Raw genomic sequence first — 21292 nt, 5'->3', positions numbered from 1 at the left:
TGAATTTCCCTCTTGAATTTTGCTCTGTGATGAATTGGCTAGTGAACGTGCATGTTTATGTGTACATGTGGACCTCTGTCTTGCCCTTGCACGTGCTCTTGGCACTTGCAGAGAAGACATACTGGCGTACTGGCTACCTGAAAGCTGCCAGTGGAGACGTGCCTCAGCAGCTCTGAGCTGGGCCACTTGTTGGCAGAAGAGGGAGGCACTCCACTTCTGAAAGAACAGCCCCAATGCTACTTCAAGAAATTATGTCTGAAATAGAAGTATACTGTGGGCTTGGTTTGGTTGGAGGTCACTAGCAGTCTAGAGACTGGACTGAGCCAGGCAGGTATTGCGGCCTCCTCTGCTAAGAGCATGAGTAACAAATGCCTATGGTCCTTCGTTCATGGATGCTTATTCCTCCCCATGAGACATCAAAGTAGAGAAGCCACTGTGATAGAAGTAGATACTTATTTTGTTTACATGGTTTCTTATGTGTGTTCTACAGATGTGGAAATGAAGAATCTTATTTCTTTGTAGGCCGCCCCTTTGATGTAGCAGTGTTTGAGGATCACCTTTGGTTTTCTGACTGGGCTAGGCCATCACTAATGAGAGTGGACAAGAAGACCGGCCAAAACAGGGTACGTCTTCGAGGCAGCATGCTGAGACCCTCATCAGTGGTTGTAGTTCATCCTTTGGCGAAACCAGGTATACTGCAAAAATTAAGCAGTCATTCCCTTCCAGCCTCCTCTTGTTGTTCACTGATGTCAATAGAATAGATGTTCTTTTGTCCTTGGGAAGACAATAATTTTCTAGAAAGCGGTTCTTTAAAGGCTTCACGTAGTTCTGCCAGCATTCATTGAAAGCATCACCTGGGCATAAGTCCAGGAATACAAAAAGATTTTGTATATTTATAATCACGCTCAAGAATATACACTGACCAATTTCCATAGGCCTACCACAGTCTTGTAATTCCTATTTATCCTAGTTTACTAGCATGCCTCTCATGCCTGAATAATAACAAATGACATAGAGAAAGATTTTTGTAAGATACATTAATTTTGGCCAAATTATTTGATTTTCTGTTGGGAACAATCTCCCTGTAAGCAGAAAAAATATCAAGTAATTCAACAGACCATGACAGAGAGAAGGTAATTATGGGCTCCCTATGTCCTTGTAATGTTCTTTCAGGGAATGCTAGGACTCTAAAAATTAAAGGAGAGATAATAAGGAAATTTAAAAAAAAAAAAAAAAAAGTGATACGTTTATTAGATGAAGGGTATGCAAATCTGCTTTCCTGACAAAGGGTAGGTTATAACATTTATACCTTACTATACACATCTATTTTTAATTAAAAAACAAATAAACTAGAAAACTTCTAGTTTTTGTCAGTCCTTATTGTTTTTCCAAATGCTCCAACTCTGCACAGTTAAGAGGAGTTGTTGACTGAAGAATCCACTTGTTAAGTTTCCTGTTTTTCTGTGCTAGGGACAAATCCTTGCCTTTATCAGAATGGAGGCTGTGATCAGATCTGTGAAAACAATTTTGGAGTTGCCCATTGCATGTGCCATCCAGGATTTGTGAAAACTCAAGATGGAAAAACCTGCCGTGCACTGGATGCTTCCAACACAACAGCAGGTACAATCCTCCACTTCCAGACAAAGATCCCTTTAAGGACCCTGGCAGATAACACTGAAAAATATTCACCTTGTTCTACAAAATGAATGAGAGCTTCTCTGAAGAATTAAAATATTATGTATTTTCCTTCATAGGCATTAGTTTCACACTGCTGCTTACCTTCTTTTTCTTTCCCCCCCTTTCCCCCCCCCCTTTTTTTTTTCCCATCCCAAGGAGGCTGAATTGTTCAAGCTCTGTGACATAATTTTCCCATGCATAGATAGTGTCACTTCCATATCTTTGATTAGGATGTCGTAATCAGAACAATGTCTGGCTTTTACAAGAAACTTAAAAAGCTTGACTAGTAAAACAGAAAGCTAATTGACATGATATGGCTCAGGTGTATAGTCACTTGAGTTTGTTTGGATGTACGTACTACAGGAAGAAGAGTAGAGCATTTGATGAAGTGATAAAGCTTGTGTGAGGGTGGAAAATGCTTTACTGTTCCTATTTAGATGTGTCAGAATGAACCACCCCTTCCAACTCTGTCTTTGTACTTCTGTGTTTTGAACCACAACCCTGGGCTCACAACTGGCAGCTCTGCCTCTGCTGTCCACCTCTTTCTCCTTCCTGTTGCCAACAGCTGATGGTTGTTGTCTGAACATGCCACTCCTTCCTGAGGGACTAATGCATCTAAGATGCTTTTTCATGAATGCTTTAGTGTGTTCACAAGAAGCAAATAGAATAAATTTCCTGTAAGAAGCACTGGGGTGTTGTTCTGGGGCAATACCATGTAGTCTGACTATTTTGTTTTTCCCTTGACACTATCAGCAAGAGAGATGCCTGCAGGGCTGACGTGAGTTGCCTTCCTTTTCCTTTGCATTTGAGAAAACCCACCCGTGAGTGTTTTCAGGAATAATTTGAAGCCAGAAACAGGCTAGTCTGGGAGGAAACTTTTTAATTTTAAAATGAAACCACTGTGGTTAATGGAAAGTAGATCATAGAGTCATTGAAAATCAAAATGTTTGTTCAGTAGATTTAAATAGTCTGTGTCTTCTTTTTCTTGTCTTTTTCAGGAAGTATCTCTGTGCACAAGGAGGCAGGGCCAGTGCCAACACCAGAGACCCTACTCCAGAACACACAAAGCAATGCAATTTTCAAGGATATTGACAGTGGGGAAAAGAAGAAAATCAACATTTTGTTGATGGCTGAAATCATGATATCAGGTAGAGTCTGATGATTTCCTTCCTTCAAAAAGAAATCATAAGCCTTAAAGGAAGAAAGGCTCAATGTCAAGACTGATGGCATTCATTTTAACCCTCTTACAACAACTTTGGTCTATGCAATTGCACCAGGTAGAACTGTGTTTGTTTGTTTGTTCCTGTGTTGCTTTGCTTTGTCAACAAAACTTGTTATTATTATCCAGGTCTAAAGAACAAACATTCCTATTCTATAAAAACATGTGAAAGTCTCTCCTTTACAAGTATACTAAATTCCTCTGAAAAAACAACAACAACAACAACAACAAAAACAATAAATCCTTTGAATTCTACATATGCTCAATGACACTAACTCATAAAATTGTACAATAGGTTTTGCACACAATATTCAGAAATCCCAATACTAAATGACACTTCAACTCCGTCTATCCAGACAAAGACAACAGCCCTGATGATTGTAGTAGTTTGTCATCATTAACCCTGGAGAGCTATGCTTCAAACTAAGACCCTATGCTCTGTTTTTCTTATTGATTTTTTTTTTAATATAGTACCTTCTTTGATCTGTACAAATACATTTTTTTTTTCTTTGTGCTATAGATCAAGATGACTGCACTGCACTGGAATGTGATGTCAATGCACACTGTGTTTTGCTAGAAGACGGTGCTGTGTGCCAGTGTTTGAAAGGATTTACCAGGAAGGGCAAATCATGCTATGGTAATGAAAAACATAAATAAAACCTTCAGGAAAAATGTAAAAGTGGGAAGAGAAAGAAAATCTATCTTTTTTCACATTGGCAGCTCTGCTTCATGAGCCATCACAGAAAGGTCAACAGGATTGCATGTTTTGAAAGGGATGATGAGCAGAGCATGTGAGATGAAATGCCTGATTATCACATGGCTTATTTTCCCCGGAGTCATAAGCATTAATCTTATTAATATTAATGAGCAATAATGGGATAATAGAAATAAAAGCATAAAGTATTTATTTGTAAAAATTGTCTAATTATAAATGCTCAGTTAGCATTTAGCATTTAGACCTGATAGTTGATATATAATTTAGAAGTATATACTAGGGAATCTTTTAAAAGTTAGTACTTCTGCTGTAATAATTATATAAAAGAGCTGCCTTTGTTTTTTTTACTAGCACTTGGAAGAGACTTTAACAATCAGACAGCCCTTTGCTTGGAATGGTCTTTAAAATAACTTTTTGTTAACATAATATTTACATACGGTGTAAATGGAAATGCTTTGTTCTCTCATAATGACCAAGAGAGAAACGCATGAGAAACAACAATTTACCCTTCGGTGGCTAAGACTCACAGGAGTCTATGTTGTCATGGAAAGGGGTTAAAAAAAGGAAGGTGGAATTGGTGTAAATTTTATTTTCCGTGAGCTGTGGTACTTTTTTTTTTTTTTTTTTAACTCCTGTTCTTTCTCAATATGAAGTTTGTCTCTGAGTAGGGTTTAAGATGAGAAGGATATAAGACTAATTTTGAATAGGATAGTTCCCTTCAAACAGGGGGTACTTCTAGTTCTAGGGTTTTTTGTTTGTTTTTGGTTTTAGTTCTAGTGTTTTTGTTGTTGTTGTTGTTTTTTTTTTTAGAAACAAAATAACTTTTGTTTCTTTTTAGTGATTTGTCTGATGGTTTCATGTGTCCCTTCTCACAGATACTGATGAGTGTGCTGCAAATACGGACGGCTGCAATCGAAACGTGTCAGGCTGTATCAATACAGAAGGGGGCTACTTCTGCAAATGCCTGGAGGGCTACACAGGAGACGGGCTCCATTGCTATGGTATGGGAGTGTGTGAGGGCTGTGCTGCCTCTGGGAGGCTGGGGCAGGAGGAATGAACAAGAAACACGTTTCATGATTTGGGCTAGATCTGCATCAAGCCATGGAGCTGACTTGTGTCCATGATGATCTGTTCTGTCTCTTTTTGAAATATTGGTAAGGGCAGGGATCTTAACAGTGGCTCCCCCAGACAGCTGACATTTATCATTTCTTTCTTTTTGATCCTCTCCTTCCTGTCTGAAGTGTGGCAACCTCAGCAACTGATCAATATTCCAAGCCTCTATTTGTCAGTGGATACTTTCTCTCCATGTTTGCCCTCTTTTTAGTAGCTATAGCAGGAGAGAGAGGATGAGTGAAGAGGAGGAGGGAAATGGAGGTGAACTAGTAGAGTTTTATTGGAAATCATTGCCATGAATATAAACGAAAGCAGGTATTGAGTGTGTCATAATACTCATCAAATAATTACAGGTTGGTTTAATAGGCATGAGGTTCAGGGTGTTGACACTTACAGATTGAGTACATTTAGAGTCTTGTTAATAATTAGACCTGCTGATTCTCCCATCCAGCTCTAATGCCAGTTCTTCAGTTCATTCCCTGTTTCTTATTTTTTAATCCGTTTTAGCAGCAAATGTGAAGGAACAGCAATCTTTTTTTTTTTCCTCCAATATTTGAGTAGCACAGTATGTTCAGAGCTTTATGAGAGTCTTGACTTCTCTTTTGTCCATTTCTTTTTTCTTTCTCCTTTATAGCCCAATTCAAAGCCTATTAAATTTAACCCAATTCTTACATAGTCTTTACTGGACTTTGGTTCTTCGATGCAGATAAGAATGACTGAAAAATTAAGTCCGATATTATTGTGGGCACAATGTTGGAAGTGTCAAAGACAGGGGGGTTGAGGAAGTGTTCTGCCTCCAGAGGTCAGAGACAAGTCTTTGGGGATGTCTGGGAGTGCAGACAGAAGTGACAACCTCCTGTTGCTGTCCCAACCACCTACAAGGCATGTCCCCAGGCAGCTGTGGGCTCTCACTGTGGTTTATAGATGATCAGCTAGAATGATTGTAGTACCTACCACTATTACTGAAAACCAATCCATTATCTTCTTTAACTCCAGGATATGGTCAGATATGTTTTAACAGCATTTTAGGAATGATGAGATTTGGCTGTGATGTAAACAAAACTGAAACTACTTTTGCATTTGGTGAGTTGAAATGTACTATAAAAAACAAAAACTGATGTGTGAGGGGTTTTGTACTTCAGTTTTAGATGCCTGCTTGCATGAACAGTGTCTAGAAATGTATTGGTACATCCAGAGATGGCACAGGATGAACTCATCTTGTGTTTCATCAATTTTTTTTTGGAATATACTTCAAAAGTTTTGTTCCTCTGGTTTTACTTTTAAAAGTGCTTTGAATTTTCCATGCTGTTTTGAGCTGGATCCTATCCTATTCAGTTTGCTGTAGAAAAAGTCCCAGTAGTTTAGGTGAGAATTTCACAGAAATTGAGATGGCAGGTCTGTGCAGGAGCTGCCTCTGTGGGCTGTGCTCAAGAAGTTGTGGAGATGACATGAGAGTGTGCAGCAGGATGCAGGTGACAGGCATATATGAGCCTAACGCGGGCCCTGAGCAAAGTCTGGAAACTCTTCTTATGGTATTATTAGAGAAACCTCTTCATAGTAATTCAGGTGCTCACTTCATTTAAGTGTTGGCACAAACAGAACAAACCTGTAGGTTTCTAGAGGTTTTCCTTCTGTCTAAAGCTTTCATCTAGGCTGGGCCAGGTGGGTGGTGCAGGGGTGTACAGCTCCCCACTCCCAAACCCTCCTGCTCTCTTAATGCCAGAATGCCAACTGACCGTACTCTAGTACACATCCAGGGTGCATGCTGGGACTAGAAAAGTCAGGAGAGTGCACCTAGTACAAGTGAATCTTCTCTTCAACTCTTCTGTACCCGTTACATTTTATGGGGTGACTTCTCCTTGCCCTCTCCCTACAGACAGCTTCTGCAGCAGTGCAGCATGCTCTGAGAGGCTTGGTAGGCTGTGATCACTTGGTGTAGAAAGCATGCTGGTTACTCTTCTGTTACAATTTCTACCAAATTTGCAGAGGGAAGGTCTATGGCATTTTTCCCCTCTGCCAGGAGGCTGCAATGCTGCTGCTGCTGCTGCCCTTTTAAGCGATGCTCTGAGGTGTTTCGTTCTTCTAACTGCAAGACTGTTTGGGTGACAGATATTGATGAGTGCAAGATGGGGTCCCACACCTGTGGAGAGAACAGAACCTGCACAAATACAGAAGGAAACTTCACTTGCTCCTGTGCTAATGGTGCTTCTGGAACTACCATGGGTTGTGGTGAGTAAATGGAGTGAGCAATTAATATAAAGTGGATCTTAGCTAAGAACTGTGCTCTCAGCTGAATTGATATACTGGGAAATTAAAGAAAGACTGTGTAGTGACATACTGGGCAGCTTGTGAATGAATTCAACAGTACTTTAGGAGGTTGTTTTCCAAGCAGCTGTTCTGAGGTGAATTAATGAGACTGGATCTGAGCTTAGTTTGGAAATGTCTATGTTAAGTTTCAGTGCTAATTTATACAGCCTAAATGTAATGACACATCTATCTAATGGTCTTTGAAATCAAGAGCAGAAGTAAATGCTCCTTGGAGATGATGTTTTGGGGCTGATTTCAGGCTGTGTCATTCTTCAAATTTGGACTGCACATAATTTAAGTCCCATTTCATTCTTCAGAATAAGTTAGATCTCAGATCCAGTAGCTAATTTTTCAGAGGGTCTCTGAAATGCTTCAGAAAATCTGGTTGCTAATTCAATGAAGGGAGCAGCTGAAGCTTCAGTACTCATAACATCTGACCCTTGTTTCAGTGCCTCACTGTGACAGCAGTGTTCTCTGAAAATTTGGAGCTGTGACACATCATCTTCCTCTGTGTCAGCCCTCGTCATCAGGATGAATTTTACTCCAGATCAAGTGACTGTCTGATGACAGAAGAACACTGTATTGTTGTCAAAGATATTTTTCTGCAGAAAAACAGAGGGAAATTATGGCTTTTTAAAGTAGAACATCTATCAGGATCCTCACCCTCCTTCTCAGTCATTTAAGCTTTCAGTAATTTCAAGTGTCACTCAAGAAATGATGATTTTAAATGATGTGTGACTTGGAAGTAATGTCTTATAGATCCCTCAGCTGTAAATATGATCCCAGACATCTTTGTGTGTGCTAGCACACTGTTTTAGTTCTTTGCCTAGTACGCTCTTTTAGCAGTCTGAAATTTTCCTTGCAGAATGCAAAACACCCAGGGTTCACTGATATCACTCAGTCCTTTCCAGTGTGGGCTCTTTGCCCTGACAGTTCCCCTGCAAATGAAATTTTAAAAAACAAATGTCATTAAAGGTCATGTTGCAATAAAACTGGTGTGAGTCATAACACTGATCCCATAAATGTGTGGGAGTGATTAGGTTTATTGCTGCTAAGCCACACTGCTAGAAATTCTTTGCCATGTAGATGCTAGGTTCTGGCCTGCAGATTCAGTGTAGCACTGAGGTAGGCAAAAAAGTGCTCCTGCTCTGTAGAGGCATCTCTGCAATGCAGGTCATGTTGTGCAGAGATATCAGGGCTACCTGTAAAACTAGCTAGTTTGGATGTTTTTGTAGGTGACAGTGTGTGCAATTCAGAGCAGGCTACACAGAAGCTTTTGAGGAATTGGGTCAGTGGAGTGCTCTGATTGCCAATGAAGCTGTTGCCTGTACCTTTAAACAAGCTAGCTCAAAAATGTGATCTGCACTCATGCACAGATGCAGTCAACTGGGTGGCAGAATAGAAACAACTGTGCAAAAATGTCCGTTTGCATGTGAAAACTTTTCAGGCCAGGACCCAGATGCATGAAGTGCAGTCACCCTTCACCTGTGCATCTGACTCTGACACCTTGTGAATGGCAGAGATTTACTGTACCCTAAAATTGCTTATGTTGCGGAAATAATTCAATTATAAGCAACTAGACAGTCAATATAGTTTCATTTTCCAGAGGTGTACTCACACATCTAAATAGACTGAACACAGCTAACCTCTGTGTGTTTTTCACTGTGAATCTAGAATCAAGCATATTTACTATTTTGATCTAAAAACCTGCGTGCTGAAATTTCATAAGCAAAATAAGCAAATGGGTAAAAACAAAAACAAGTATTTGGTTGAAATTAGAAATTCTTACCTACTTTCCTATCTTGGACTGCTGGAACTCTTTCATAAGATCACATTGCCAATGCAGCAAACAGTTTGAGATATCCTTGTGAAATCCTGTGTTTCAGAATCTACTTTGTCCCCTACTGTTGTCAACAATGAATATTCTACACACCCTGTGCAAGGTGATTCCATGGGATGCCCACCTTCCTATGATTCATACTGCCTCCATGGCGGAGTGTGCAATTATGTTTCTGACCTACAAGACTATGCCTGCAAGTAAGTACAGAATTTTATATTGTTTGTGCTGATGAATGGTGTCCTTAGGGCACAGCTGAGTGCAGGCAATGAAGTACTTGTCCATAAATTTTCTGTTCATCACCCATGCTGGTAATTATCATTAGACTTTGGTCTTTTCTGTAAGTGATCACTCCATTCACACCCAATGCAATTGATAGTAGGATTGGATTTGTTTCCTAAGCACTTGATTCTTTGCTTTGGAAATAGGAGGTAAATTGTTAAATTACTTAGTGCTCATGGCATTATAGGTTCCTGCTCTCTCTCTCTCTCTCTCTCTCTCTCCTCTATGCATCATGCCAACTTGCACCTCCCTGTTGGCCTTGCTGCTCATTTACTGCTATCACCTGCTGAAGCACTCACTGGGGTGGAAGAGGACACCTCTGTCCTGTCTTTTCTGACTGGGAGCAGGAAGGTGAAATCTGGTGCCAGCATCTTCCCTTACAGTTTGAAGAGTCTTCCTCCCTGGCAGAAAGTGCAAAATACTGATGGTCCTCTTGAAAGCAGGGAGAACGGCAATGAGATCTGAAAAACATTTCCTTCCTCCTGAGGATGTTTTGTGAAGCCTAATTCCCTGATCCTTGAATGTAGTTACTGATAAAAGCAAAGAAAATCTTATGTTTCTGAAAATCAGCCTTCGGCTGGTCAGTGTCACAGCCTAAAGCCATGGGGTAATCATTTCTTCAAAGCCATTGTTGCTGGAATTTAACTGATTATATCTCAATATTTGTTACACATTTCTTCAAAATCCAGCATAAGCACTGTGTTTACAGTGGGACAAATCCAGTGGCTGCCCCCTTCCCTGGGGTCTGACCGGGTATGTGAGGACCTGTGCAGGGGACTTTCTGTGGTAGGAAACCTTCCTTTGTGGCTCTTGTGTGAGGAGAGTGAGCTTGGTGGGGAACAGAGAAGTCCTTCATCACAATTCCCCCAGATCCCCCTTGTTGTTCCAGGCCATTTCTGCAAGCATCATCAAATCCAAGGATTATATTTAATTATTATTATTGTTATTATTTATTAACGTGAGTGGTTTCCCCTGCCCACAGACCTCTGTACCCACAGGAACAGGTGGAGAGTGTGTTTCTATGTGCATGCAAAGTAGATGCTTTGTGCTGTGGACTTGATAAGATCAACACAGCCATTGTAGAAGGTGGTATGACATGTTTATTTCTGGTATGTGTTGTGCTTTTTTAGAATAAATTGTAGAGTCATTAAAAGTTATTTTTTTCCTCATTGAGTTCCTCATACTGAAACTGGAGAATCTACCACTGCAGAACTTTTAAATTAGAGTCTGTCCATGTTTTCTAAATTTTGTTAAGTGTTAGTCCATAATAAGAACCCAAATTTCTGCATTTTTCAGTACTGGAAGTGGAAGCTGTTAAATAAATTAAAGCCTAACCTTGCTTAGCTGTGATCTGCCAGAGATTTGTGTTGAACTATCTAATTCCTCACGGTGTGCACTAGATGGCAGCATTCATTCGTGATATATTAAAATAGCAGAAGGAAGTCATGGCAAAACTTTGTCAGAATTTTCACACATTGCCAAGTGTATTAATTAATTAATAGTTTTGTGGTTTTTTTTTTCACTTTATATTCATTTTGATACATGGGTTTCATGCTCTGAAATTATATTTCAATGTTGGAATTTTTACCGTGTTAAGGGAAGAAAAAAAAATAACTGAGAAGTAACCTGTAATAAAACTAAATTTTGAAGATATTTCTAACCCATACAAGTTATAAAAACACCTTTGTTCCTCTTAGTAAGGATTCAGAGTAAAATTTGGTTCCCTTAACCAAATCACTCTCAAAAAGTTGATAAATAGTATTTTGTCTCGTTCAAAGAAATGGGAACCTTGCTGCTGGAAAGGGTTAAATAGAAAATCTAAGGGAAACAGTCTGTGGATTTTTTCTTTTTTTAATGCTTTATCTACTGATATCTGGGAAGTATAATCTCACTGTATAATTCTGTAGAGCGCTTCAATAGATTTACATTTAAAAAGCATTTAATAGTGAATTTTACAGGATTTGACAGACATTCCTTTAATGCCATTTTGTCTTTACCCCCAGCCAAATTCAACGAGATATTTCCATGGGGGTTGCCAATGACAAATCAATACTCAAGGTGACTGAGTTGATGATTTGGGTTGTTTTCTCTGCTGCCAGTTACAAAGTGCCCATGCTTCCTTTTGGCAGCTGTGTGACGGGCTACGTAGGGGAGCGGTGCCAGTTCAGCGACCTGGAGTGGTGGGAGCAGCAGCACGCCGAGAGGGTGAAGGTGCGGAACATCACCATCGCAGTGTGCGTAGCGGTGCTGGTCCTGCTGCTCCTGCTGGGGACCCTGGCCGCCTACTGCTCCAGGTACTGCTCCCAGACATGTGCTGGGAACGCGTGGCAGACGGACCAAGGTGCTATCACAGGTGGCTCATGGAGAAGAACATGTGCTGTTCCTCAGCCGGTGGAAATCGCCATCACATCCTTGCTCCTATTTTGCTTTTCTGTAATGGGGTCTGTGAATAATTCACAAATGTTCTGCCTTGTCCCTTCCCTGCAGTACTCACATGGATGGTAGAGTGACATGTGCCTGAGGAGAAGAATAAACCTGATTAGGTTTGAAGAGGAGCCATAATTTGTATTGATGAGAGAGTTAAAGAGCATGCTATTTACTTCTTCCTTAGCTTCCCTTAAGAGAGCTAGATGTCTGAAACTGTTGTGGTAGGGCTTTGTTCTTCTCTGCTAGCTATTATCATCAGTTTTGTTTTACAAGCCTTTCAGAGTAGAACTGTACCTGAATGTTTCCTTGCAAGGGAGAAAAGCAGAGCGTTACCCTTCCAGTAGCACACTTCTACAGTGATGTCTGCAGCAATGAATGTGAAAGCAGTTTTCCTGGTAGTAGAAAGTAAAATCAGGGAAGTGAGTGTAAGGCACATCTGTTGTAAGAGTACTCCCTGGCATTTTCCATGGCTGTAATGAATTGTGCAGGTTTGAGATTCTTCTCATGGCAAAAAGAATCCCCATAGTCACTATTTAAGAACCCAGCCTGATGTGAAATTAAATGTTGTTGATGTCCCTTGGACTGGAAAGTATTCAGCATTTAATAAGTTAGTCTTTTGGCCATGACCTTGGCAGACAACTGTTCTCAGAGGCTCTTGTTTAAATGTATAATTTTATTTAGCAAGTAACAAAGTAAACAAACAAAAAGCCAGAGAGCAGCCAAATTTACAGTTTCCCACTGCATGCCTACCTGCCTTCCATATGCAGAGGTTTTGGTTGTGGTTTAGGCTAATTTTAACATTAGAATCTCCTAGGCATAAAACGTTAAGCTGAAAAAGAAGTTAGCTATGAAAGCTAATACTTTCCACTCTTATTTAATGGGTCCTAGCATATTTAGCCCATAAAAGTAGATAAGCTGTTACTTTTCTGGTTTTCTACTAGCTAATGGTAGAGCTCGAGAGTTAAAGCTAAGTGCAAGCTGGTTTGTTCTCATGACCTGGGATTCAGAAGCTAATCACTGGAATGATATATGCGGAATAGACAGATCATGAGACTCTTATGTTTCCCATATTTGTCTTTTAAACTGCCATGGAAAATAGCCACAGTATGTCGGGTTTTAAGGTGTGAAGATATTCATTCTCTTCCCTTCCTTTCTCTTTTGTCATTTCTCCCTGATTTACTTTTCTTTCTTGCCAAATGCTTTTGATCAATATAACTATTTACCTCAACAACAAGTTTTCAATTACATGCTCGACTGCATTTGTACTGCAGCTATTACTCGCCTAACTAGATCAAAATGAAACCGCTGATCTAAAATCTCTATTTAACCAGAGTCTGGAAACCAATATTTGGCTTGAAATCACTCTGCTGCTTTTTCCTCCCATGATCTACTGTATTTTGAAATGTACCAATTAAGTCTATAACAATCCTGTTCCTTCCCCTGCAAGATGCAGGCTCCTATCTCCTTCTAATTGGAGGAAATGAAGTTGGTGAGCTACACCTACCTATTCGAAAGCTGCATGAACTGGAGGCCAAGGGTACCAGAGTGTTGTGTTTGTTCAGTGGCTGTGGCCTGCTGAAGGGCATTGTGTTAATCTTCACGTCAGGTTTACACAGTCTGAATGTACAATATGCCAAGTTTCCTTTCTTACTTGGGATGGAGGGAAGCAATTTCTCTTCCAACAAAAAAACAACAACCCTGAACCACAGATTTAACACCCACAAATTGGCTGAGGTCATGCAAAAATTAGCAGTAGAGCTGGGATTAGGATTGAGAAATTCTTGGCCTGTTGCCCGCGTTCAGTCAACCGGATTTCACCGCGGCCTCCTGCTTGTGCTCACGGAGACCCTCGTGCCTGCCATGTCAACCTGGCATCTGCTGTTCTGCGTGCTCTAAAGTAAGCCCTGGAATTAGAGGGATCCTCTTGGGCAGGGCATCCTGCTGAGGACAGTGCCTATGTGCTGCGTGGGGGATTTTAACCATTGAGTAACGGGCTCGAGTTGCGTTCTGTCAGCGCTCTGAGCTGCAGTGCCGAGGGGCCATATCGAGGTGAGGGTTAAAACACAAACAGCAGCCATGCTGCAGTGCCAGGAAGGCCAAAATGGAGTAACTTACCTTATTGTTCAGCATTCTGTTCTGTAGACTTACCCTCAGGTCTGACACCTACTTGATTTTGTGTCATCAGTCCCAGTCTTATGCTCTGTTGGGAACCATGAGAATTTTTCTTTCTGGTTGAAGGCATAGGGAGGAGTGTGTTATAGAGAATCTGGTGAGAAAATCCATGGTGCAGACAGGTCTTTCTTATTACTAACAGAAGCCAAATCTTGTCTATGTTGGCTTTTCTTTAAGGGAATAACATGTGATAATTATGGAATGACATATATTCCCAGTTAGTGTATGACTGTGGCATAGGAATAAAAGGAAAATTCCTATTTTCTTAGATATATGTCGATTGAATTTCATTTAAAATATATCAAGTAAAAGGAAGTTATAACTTGACACTTCTGGAATTTGAAGAGTGAAACATTACTTTTGTTATCTGACGTCTAGGAGAAGAATAATTGTGTGTGTGAAGTCAGTAAAACTGTACTGATTTGAATCTCAAGAAGTGTAAATGAGCTCTTTTTCTTATGACTGTGTTTTCTGTGTAGGGGCCTAGATTGGATTTTAATACCGCCTTACAAGTGATCACTGTTTAACTTCAAAAATAACAGATTTTGAATTTATGGAACCAGCTACTTGGAGCTAACTATTCGCAGCCTTTTTCCAATTCAAGATTGTACTCTGGCTTTATTTCCCCCTCGTTTGAGCTAATTGTGTTAGTCATGCTTCCCCCCCTCTCCCCCAGGAAGTAACTTAGTTCCAAGCTTTTTGAGGACTTCAATTTATTTATTTCATAGTATTTTCTAAAGTTGTTGTCTTTCGTAAATGATGCAGCTGAATGCAGAAGTGATTTTATAATTGTAACTACCAAATGATGTACAAAAATAGTCACATTTTTATTTCTGAGCTTCACCCACACTATTCATTGTATTGGCTAAAACTTAAATCTTTGTAAGAGGAATGTACTATAGATTGAATAATATAAGAAAATAGAAGGGGGTATTTAAAATTAAATTTAATTATTTTCTTTTCCTAATGAATGACCCTTTACAAATGGCATGTTAAAACAAGTATTCACTTCTTACTGACTTCTATTTCTGACAAGATGTTTGTTTTAACCACTGTGCTGTAATTAACACTAATACAGCCTTTCAGAAGAATGAAAGAAAATGTCCCCTCTGTAAATACCTACAGAATGAAGTGTGAAAAGAAGCAGCATCTGTTCCTCCTGAAGTGAAATAATTTGTTTCAGCTTTTGTTCTGTTGCAGAAGTCAAAACTTGTATAAGAAGAATCTCTATGCAGAAGCGATAAGAGATGCCAGCAGCCATGCTGACAATGAGAACGTGACACTTACTTGCAACAAGTCTCAGGTAACTATATTAATGTGGAGTGGAGAGGGAAGTAGGAAGGATCAAAGAGCGTTAGGGATCCACTTGAGATTATCCATCAAATAATTCACATCTTAAATACATTAAATAAGTGCTAGAGTCATCAAGTGCTTTGCTGTGAACCCTAGTTCATCTTACCTCATTGTTATCCCTCAAAGTTCACAGCTGCCTGGATGTATTGCAGCCATTAGCTGGTGTTATTGTTAGCTTTGAACACAACAGTTGGGGAACTGTGTTCTAAATTAAGGAAATGGCAATGTGATGACATGGCATATCACAGAGTTATTTTCACAGGAAGGTATGCCCTCTGTATAAAAGATTTCTTGGAAGCCAAGTACTGTGTGTGGTACCTGAGATGCTGAACTTTATTTTGGGGGTGGATGCAATTAAATGTCTTCGTATTAGAAGCTGCTGCCTTGTAAAGAGAACCTATCAGGATGTTATCAGGAAGTTTGGAAGGGAATTTAAAATACTAATTGTGCACTGGTGTAGGTAGAAGTGCCATCATGATCTGCTTGCTCTGGCCTGTTTCTATTGTCAGTTTTGAATTTGTATTAGAGATTTTGGCCCCATGAGATCTGATCAAGGGACTTGATTTTCACTGGCATTAAAATGTCATTATGCTGCTGGGTGACTGCAGTTGGAACCTCAAGTCAGCAAAAAGGACGTAATCAGCATCTGTGGCTACTTCTGTGCCCAGACTGAAGCTGCTCTGTCAGAATGGCACGACTTACCCTGAGATCATCTGCACACTCACATCATGCAGGACTGAATAAGCTGCTGTAATGCAGGTGTCACTGTACATGTCTAGGTAGCATCACATTAGATAAGCAGCATATGCTCTCCAAAACAGGCACAGTTATGTCAGTGGAAAGGACTGCTGGAAAAGTCTATACTTGCACAGGATTGGAGTTAAACTCCAGTGATGCACCTACCTTTTTACTGTGGTAACTGCACGCACATTTTTCTAGCATGGGTATTACTGCAACGATTTAAAGCCTTTCACAACCAGCCATAGCTGGAAAGGTACAAAATCCATGCAGAAAGAATAGTCAAGGTTGCAAAAGAATTTGGCTTTATACATTTACTTTAATGATAATGGATACTTTAGCTTTAAATCTAGATTTTATTCATCTATGCTTAAAGTTCAACTCTGCTCCAGATCTTTGTGTCCAGAAAGGGATGAATTTGCTCTGCTTGGGGGTGGCTGTTTGAGGGGTTGAATATCATGGAATATCCATAGTGCAAATTGAGCATTTTTAAATCAACCAGAAGAATGCCTCTCAGATGGTTTAGATTAAGTATCTGGCAGGATTTGTGAGTGGGTAGCTCCTGAAACACACTATTAGACATGTGCAGGGAGTACTGAATTGACTTGACCCCAGTTATAACATGAAATAGTTCCACTGATGGTCTGTCGCATGGTCTTGTGGACCTTTTATTACTAGCTGCTGACCTGGCCAGCACTTGTTCCTCCAGATAGCAAGCAGCAGATGTGCTGAATCTTAGCGACACCATCATTTGTTCACAGCAGAGGCAAAAAACACGGTTTGCAAAATATCTTTGGCTGGCAAAGTCAGAAACATTTGTTGGGACTGAGAACAGCTTGTTGCCTGGGAGCAGTGCTCTAGGAGGCCTGCAGCTCATCACTTCTGTCCCCACCTGCTGTTGTCCCCACAGTTAATGCTAGTCATTAATGACATTTTTGCTGAATATAGGACTAATTAGACAGCTAAGCAATGGACTGAGTCAACAAAAACAAATCCTACCTACTCATCTATTACACACTCGGGTTGAATTTCACCACACATTCTTCTACTGGGAGACATCAAACACATTAATAAAGTAATTCATTGCAAATGGCTTGTTGCAGACTGGAAGAGGAAATCACTGACCCTTTGCTAATTATTGCTTCTCACACAGTAATGGATTCCTGTGGTTTCATGCATGTGATTTTCTCTGTGCTGATGCAGCCATGAGTGTTAAGTTCACTGGGGCTTCATTCATGCATGCACTCAAGTTAGAAACTGTAGAGCTGCCAAAAAGCAGCAGGAAGTTGTCTACTACTGTTCACTTTAAGTGGAGATTATTGGGGAGCTTTGTGATGGGGGAAAAAAAAAAGAAGAAAAAGAAAAAATCATACTACATTGGGGCAGAAAACTATAGCTCCTCAACTCTTACGGTACTTGTGTAGGTCTTCAGGTGCTATTGATGTACACAGCATTAGTAATTCTAATGCAGGATTTCATATGGGACTGGGTGATATGTGTGAAGTAACTGTAAAAAGCTCATTAAATTCTTTTCTTTTGTAACCTGTAGTATGCTTGCCCATTTGTGTAGCTAGGGAGAAGAAGTGCAAAGACTTCTTGATAGTGCCCATCTAGGCTAATGTAGAGGATAATGAATTTTACCCTATCGCACACACCAAATGCCAGGTATCATGATACCAAAAGAATACCTACAGTTTGCCCAAAGGTCATTCACTTTTTCACTTATTTCTATTTTGCCAAGGGAAGCTACATTTGGGTGAGAGTATGCCTGGGTATTTTTCTCACATTTGTGTTAGAGATCTGTAAGCAAGGCTAGACTTGTCCCAGGAATACAGAAGCGTTGGTAAACTTTTGCACATGCCTGGATGCACATGCCTCAACCACTGGGAAGTGGTTGAGTCACCATCCCTGGAGGTCTTTAAAAGATGTTTAGATGTAGAGCTTAGTGATATGGTTTAGTGGAGGACTTGTTAGTGTTAGGTCAGAGGTTGGACTAGGTGATCTTGGAGGTCTCTTCCAACCTAGATGATTCTGTGATTCTGTGGATTTTGAGGCTATTCTGAGACTTGTCACTCAGCAAGTGTTGAGCTTTGCACAGTCAAAGATATTTTGCAGAACTGTGTGTAGCTGGATCTCCTCTGGGGGTCTGCCACATGTAGGTTAGCAGCTGTAAGCATACAGATTTTATGCAAATGAACTGATACCTAAATATTCACGCCTGTTACATATGTGGCGTGTTCATACCATTCCCCAGTTCTCCACCTAGACCATGAATCTGCCAACAATCTTCTGTTGGAACATCTTACTTACGGACATTTTCTCTTCTTCCTTGTGTCTGCTCTTTAAATGCCCTCTTTTAACTATTCCTTAGCTGGGTTTCTCTGTTCACCTCTATCCTATTTCAGCACATTGCTTTCCTCTTTTCTTCTCTGCTCTTTTCAGCACAGTCCCTCAGAGGGTGCTGGCTTCAAGGCACGGTGTAGCTTGTTTTCCACTGTCACCAGGGGACGATGGAATTGCACCCCTAAGGTGCTGCTTGGAGCTGGGAAAGGGAAGCTTGCTTCCTTCCCTGTGTCTGGCAGGGTTTCCTGCTGTCTGGTTGCAGGCCTCTTTAATGCTTTAAAAGTGGCCCAAATACTGTGGAGGGGGTTGGTTTTCATGTACTTTTCTTCTTGCATCTGGAAAGGTTGATTTGCAATGCAAGAGTGTGGGTACTTCTTTACTAGGCTAGGACTGCACGCTTTCCAAAGAAAGACCATGGCTGTCATCAACTGCAATGTTTAATTATCTGCAGGGGAAGGGTCATCCCAGAAGCCAGGATGACCTTTTTCCCCCTCCTGTGGTTGGAGTGTGTGGCCCTTCCAGTCTGCCTCTTGGGTTTCAGAAAACTGGTTCATTTTATATTAATTTGGGCTCTCTGTGTTTTGTGCATATTGTACGTATTTGCAGTTTGCGGTTGTCAAGGAGTGTAACAGTCCTCTGGAGACTAAAGCGGTTGATCTAATTGAGTGTGAGACAGCAGACCCTCATCCTGCCTGGCCTTCAGAATATGGTGAGTAGGATTTCCTTCCCTATTACATCTCTCCTCACCTTTGCACCAGCAGCAGTGGTGGCTAGTCCAGGAGACAGAGAAACCAAATGATACCACTGGCTTGTTTAGAGCTCTGTGCACTGCAGAAACCATGTTTGCATTGCTGTGAAGAGACCATTCAATCCTTCACTTTGCAGATTATTCACGAGAAATTACAGTACAACAGTGCTTTCACAAGCATAAGGAGCCAGATGCTTCTCATGATAGTAATAATATCATGTTTTTGTGTTTTTGTAAAACTTCATAATTTTTTTCTCTTTTTTTTTTTTGTCTTCATAGCAATGAGTTATGTGCATCATACTAATGGGAAAACTGTGTCCCTGAGAAGATATACTTTGACAGTCCTTATGCATTCAGGCAGGAAAACTGTCAGGGTGTGAAGAGTCCAGACCTTTTGCCCTGTAGCAGCCACAGCAATTCTGCTTTTTTATTTTTTTTGTGTTAAACAAGATGTTTGACTGCCTGGGGAGTGTTTGGTGCTTAAACAAAGATGAGATGAATGAAGGAGATATTCCTCCCACCACTGATGCAAAGGCAGCAGGCAGCACAGGAACACACAACAGGCTTCCATGGCCCACGGGTTACCAGCTGGATCACTCTGAGTTTTAGCAAATCCTGCCTTGTATAGAGGCAACTGAATTTCCTAATGGCTCACGTGGTGAGAAGTGATGGGGAAAGACTCATATCCTTTAACAGTTTGTCTTTAATGTATTTACTGCCTGTTCACAGAAGTTACCAGACAGCCTGGTTTGCATTGGCCATTTAGAAATACCCAAAGACAAATGTTTGAGGATATTGAAATGGGCAGGCATCTTGCAAGATTTTCATAATTGCCCATAATTGCCCAATTGCCAAATGTTGGAAAATCAGTTTATTCATCAGTAGAAAACATGCCTCACGTTTACTTGGTTGAACTAATACTGTGAACATGTGTAGAACTGTATTGCCCAGTGAAAGAAGCCTGATGTTTCCCATTAGGAGACTCTGTTCTCATTTATAGGTTTATCAGATGCAGCTTTTGGAAGAGAAATTTCCCGTGACAGGTGTCTTCTTTTTTTTTTTTTCCCCTAATTGAAAATTTTAGTAAAAGTGGTTCAGCTGCCTTAGAGAACAAGACTAGTAGATAATCTGATGTCTTTTCTAAGGTGTCAGTGAATAATTCTAAGACCTTTGACTTTGGAGCAGGGAATTTAATTTCACCAGGCAGGTGGTCTTCCTGTCTCGGGCATGCCTTTTTCTTGTTCTAAGGTGTCAGAATAGAAAAACATGACGTTTTCCTTGGACAAGTCACTTCTTAAAATCTGAAACAAGTTCTTGACTGTCTCTTTTTTTTTTTTTTTGACATAAGTTCTTTTTGTAATTTTCTGTGTTTGATACCTTGCTTCCTTTCATAGCTTTCCTTCAAAGCTATCATTAACTTTCCTTTAGCCTCGTTGTTGTGAAGCTTCCCAGATGGCTTTCAATAACGTATATCCATTTTGTTCAGCAGAAGAACAGCCTATAACATATGACAAAGCAGCAGAGACTTTGGCAGAAGAGGAGAAAGAACAAGGCTGCCTACAAGAGGTTCCTGGTGGTGAGAAATCGTTTCAGCCCTCGGGAGCAGAGAAGGGTCCCCCCCAGGCTCCCTGGGGAGCCCACCCCAAGCCCCTGCAGGGAAGGGAGCCCTGCCTGCCTGCTCCAGCCAGCCTGCTGATGCAGCCAGACTAGCAGAAGCTTGGGCTGAGCAGGAATAGGAGGAAGGATGAAGTCAGTGGAGAAAGGGAACTTGCGAAACACTGAAGCAACCCTCATTTTTTTCTTCAAGCTGTGCACTAGAAAAAGAAAAGAAAACAAAAACACCGAACAAAGCAGAAAAGTTCTTGCCACTCCTTGCCTGCCATCTCTGCTTGGAAGAATTGCTGTGAGCAATGCATTAACCACCACTACTCTATAAGTATCACTTTAGGGGTCAACACTGCGAATTTCATTAACTGGCAGCTAAAAGGACACTGAGGGAAAACAGACCAGTGGGTGGTTTGTTAGAGGTAAACATTTTCTAAAGGAGTTTATTGCAAGTGATAGTCTTTACACATAGATGGAGTCCGAAAAACTGCCCAGAAAGTGGGTCATAAGGGACAACTGCAGAGAAACTGGAATGGAAGACGATGCAGGAAAACAAGTTCAAATGAATCTTTTTGTTAAAATACTGTTCATGGGCACTATAAGTCTCTCCCCAGCACTGCTGTCAGGCCACTGTAACATCTGGGACTTCAATGGGGTTGTTCTTGTAACCGAAGTTCTTCTGTAACTGAGCACCAGATGTGGGACTGTGTTTCTCGGATTTGGTGGGTTGGAGGATTGTTTGTAAGCTCATGGTAT

At 40.7% G+C, this 21292-nt stretch overlaps 1 protein-coding gene across 1 annotated transcript in view; it reads left to right on the top strand.

The window, feature by feature from the left end:
* EGF (epidermal growth factor) overlaps window positions 1-20641 on the top strand; it is a 58429-nt gene extending 37788 nt beyond the window's left edge. Inside the window, exons 15-25 of the mRNA XM_035560006.1 lie at window positions 523-690; window positions 1471-1620; window positions 2676-2825; window positions 3417-3533; window positions 4487-4612; window positions 6834-6953; window positions 8918-9068; window positions 11280-11444; window positions 14950-15052; window positions 18790-18892; window positions 20421-20641. Of these exons, the coding sequence (XP_035415899.1) occupies window positions 523-690; window positions 1471-1620; window positions 2676-2825; window positions 3417-3533; window positions 4487-4612; window positions 6834-6953; window positions 8918-9068; window positions 11280-11444; window positions 14950-15052; window positions 18790-18892; window positions 20421-20641 (1574 nt within the window). The remainder of the gene's footprint in view (window positions 1-522; window positions 691-1470; window positions 1621-2675; window positions 2826-3416; window positions 3534-4486; window positions 4613-6833; window positions 6954-8917; window positions 9069-11279; window positions 11445-14949; window positions 15053-18789; window positions 18893-20420) is intronic.
* Window positions 20642-21292: the final 651 nt, after the last annotated feature.

The sequence above is a fragment of the Cygnus atratus genome, chromosome 4, assembly GCF_013377495.2.
Source record: "Cygnus atratus isolate AKBS03 ecotype Queensland, Australia chromosome 4, CAtr_DNAZoo_HiC_assembly, whole genome shotgun sequence".
In the NCBI taxonomy this organism is placed as follows: domain Eukaryota; kingdom Metazoa; phylum Chordata; class Aves; order Anseriformes; family Anatidae; genus Cygnus; species Cygnus atratus.
This window is presented reverse-complemented; position numbering and strand designations above follow the sequence as displayed.